General features: G+C 28.4%; 1 protein-coding gene across 1 annotated transcript; it reads left to right on the forward strand.

Moving 5' to 3' along the window:
- Positions 1-1346: 1346 nt before the first annotated feature.
- LOC107029979 lies at positions 1347-2969 on the forward strand (the record flags this gene model as incomplete). The annotated part of the gene is made up of 1 exon (XM_015231403.1): positions 1347-2969. A coding segment is annotated over one exon (1224 nt), but the record flags the coding sequence as incomplete, so codon positions are not given.
- Between the last annotated feature and the right edge of the window lie 287 nt (positions 2970-3256).

The following is a 3256-nucleotide window of genomic DNA, read 5'->3' on the forward strand; positions in this document are numbered from 1 at the left end:
AGTTAAATTAATTAATGAACAATTAGAACAATTATATAGTGAAGATCCATTACAAGGATGGGAAAAACATAAGACAAAAGTAAAAATTGAATTAATAGATGAAAATAGTATAATAACACAGAAACCATTAAAATATAACTTTGATGATTTAAAAGAATTTAAAATACATATAGATGAATTATTAGAAAATAATTACATACAAAAGAGTAATAGTAAACATACAAGTCCAGCATTTATAGTTATAAAACACAGTGAACAAAAAAGAGGTAAAAGTAGAATGGTTATAGATTATCGTAATCTAAATGCTAAAACTAAAACATACAATTATCCAATACCAAACAAAATACTAAAAATAAGACAAATACAAGGATATAACTATTTTAGTAAATTTGACTGTAAATCAGGATTTTACCACTTAAAATTAGAAGAAGAATCTAAACAATTAACAGCATTCACAGTACCACAAGGTTTCTATGAATGGAATGTTTTACCCTTTGGATATAAAAATGCACCAGGTAGATTCCAACATTTTATGGATAACTGTTTTAACCAGCTAGAAAATTGTATTGTATACATAGATGATATATTGTTATATTCTAGAACACAAGATGAACATATAAAATTATTAGAAAAATTTATACATATAGTAAAAAATGCAGGTATAAGCTTAAGTAAAAGAAAAGCAGAAATAATGAAATCACAGATAGAATTTCTAGGAATACAAATAGATAAAAATGGAATAAAAATGCAAACACATATAGTACAAAAAATAATTACAATTGATGAAAATATAGATACAAAAAAGAAATTACAATCTTTTCTAGGATTAGTAAATCAGGTAAGAGAATATATACCAAAATTAGCAGAACACCTAAAACCACTACATAAAAAACTTAAAAAAGATGTAGAATATCATTTTGACAATAAAGATAAAGAACATATAAGAAATATTAAAAATTTATGTAAAAAATTACCAAAATTATATTTTCCCGATGAAAATAAAATATTTACTTATATTGTTGAAACAGATTCAAGTGATCATAGTTATGGAGGAGTTTTAAAATACAGATATGAAAAAGAAAAAATAGAACACCATTGTAGATATTATTCAGGATCTTATACAGAAGCACAAATAAAATGGGAAATAAATAGAAAAGAATTATTCGCATTATATAAATGTTTATTAGCATTTGAACCATATATTGTTTACAATAAATTTATTGTAAGAACAGATAATACACAAGTAAAATGGTGGATAACGAAAAAATTAGAAGATTCAGTTACAACAAAAGAAATAAGGAGATTAGTATTAAATATATTAAATTTTACATTTACAATTGAAGTAATTAAGACTGACAAAAATCTTATCGCAGACTATTTATCAAGAAAAAGGAACTCAAACTGAACCAGAGACAATAGAAGAAATACTCAAAGCTATTACTACACTTTCTATGAAGGTGGATAGTATGGGAAAAGAGTTACAAAATTTGAAAGCTAATAGTCAGCAGCATGACTATAAATATGCGGAGCTACGTCGATCGGAAGACGCTAAAAATCCAGAGCTAGAAGGAGACGTTGGGAAACTCCCTAAAACCCATAACATTAACATTACTAGTATTGCAGGTACAAGTACAACAGCTATGGAAAAAACTACATCAAAAAATACAAACTTAAACAGCTTGTTTACAAAACCATTTATTCCAAAAGCACATATAGTAGATACCCCAGCACCGCAAACATCCACATATGCAGCCAGCCTACACAAAGAAAAGAAAATATATAACCATATATCCCAAACTTACATTGAAAACCTATACAAAATCCAAAACTTTTTAAATCTTAAACCCAAATCTACCACAACCACAGAAAAAACCCAGGATTATTTAACCCAAAAATTTCAAGGCTATAATAAGTTAATCGCACAACCTAAAACCAATCCAAACCTAGTTAAAACTTGTTACAGTTATGGATTACTTAATACCGTATATACATATGATGGTACAGAGATAAGTGGAATCCCGGAGATACACAAAGCCTTTTTGATATATAAAAGAATTACAAAAGGAAATTTATTTTTTATAAAATTTTATACAGCACCAGCTGAGATACTTTATGATGAGATAAAACCAATAATCCAGATAGTGAAAATTGGATTAACGCGAGAAATGATAATACCGGAAGACATAGGGCAACAGCCAGAGATACCAAAAATCGAGATACCCAGTTTTTATGCAAATAAAAGAATAATTGGATTATCAACTATCATACAAGAATTAGCTAACAATTATCTACAAGGAAATGCTATATGGAGTTATTATTCAAGAGATCACTTAATGATATATGCCAATTCAAGAGAGATAAGACAAACAGATATGGAGGAAGTCCAGAAATGGATTTTATCTTTATTAAAACCAGAAGCTACTCCAACAACTAGAGCACTAAAACAAGGATTCATCTCCGAAGAACTCATGACAAGATATTGCAAGCTAATTGGACACAAATATCCAGACCATATATGTTCCAAGTGCAACCAAGGTGATGACATAATCCCAGACGTACAACTGGAGTAAGCTGAGAAGAAGAAGATAAAGATAGACATAAAAATATATGTAAATTAGTCATAATTATTGTCGGCCACATGTAAAAAAGTAAAGGCCATTAAATAAAGTAGAAATAGTATGTCGGCCATTTGGCCAAAGTTTATTTTGTTTTTTGTAAAAAAGTCGTAAAGTAAATAGTGTCTTTTTTGTATTTTGTAGAAAAAGTCGTGATAGTTACTATTTGGTTACTATTCATGAATAGTAAATGTCCTAATCATGAATAGTAAAGGTCAAGTTACTGTGTAAATAGTAAGAGTCAAGTTACTGTGTAAATAGTAAGAGTCGGTTTGTAACGTCTATATAAGAAGCATTTGCTTCATTAATAAAATATACTCCATCCTTCTCTCAACTCTCTTCTCTCATTTACAATATAAACGCTTCCACCCCACATTGGTATCAGAGCTAGATAATTAAATAATTATGGAAAACAAATCAACTATGACAAACAATCCACAAGAACAGGTATACCATTTTATATTCATGAGTAGCTAAATTAATTTATTCCTGAAAATCTCTTGTTAATTATAATTGTTTATCATGTTTAAATAATGTTCTAATAACCATCTTTAGAAAGTTTGCTACAGAAATATTCTTGAAAAAAGTATGCCCAGACTATGCCATCCTAAGGTTGAAACCGGTAGGCAGAGAAAGGCCGT

Source organism: Solanum pennellii, chromosome 9 (genome assembly GCF_001406875.1).
Source record: "Solanum pennellii chromosome 9, SPENNV200".
Taxonomy (NCBI): Eukaryota; Viridiplantae; Streptophyta; class Magnoliopsida; order Solanales; family Solanaceae; genus Solanum; species Solanum pennellii.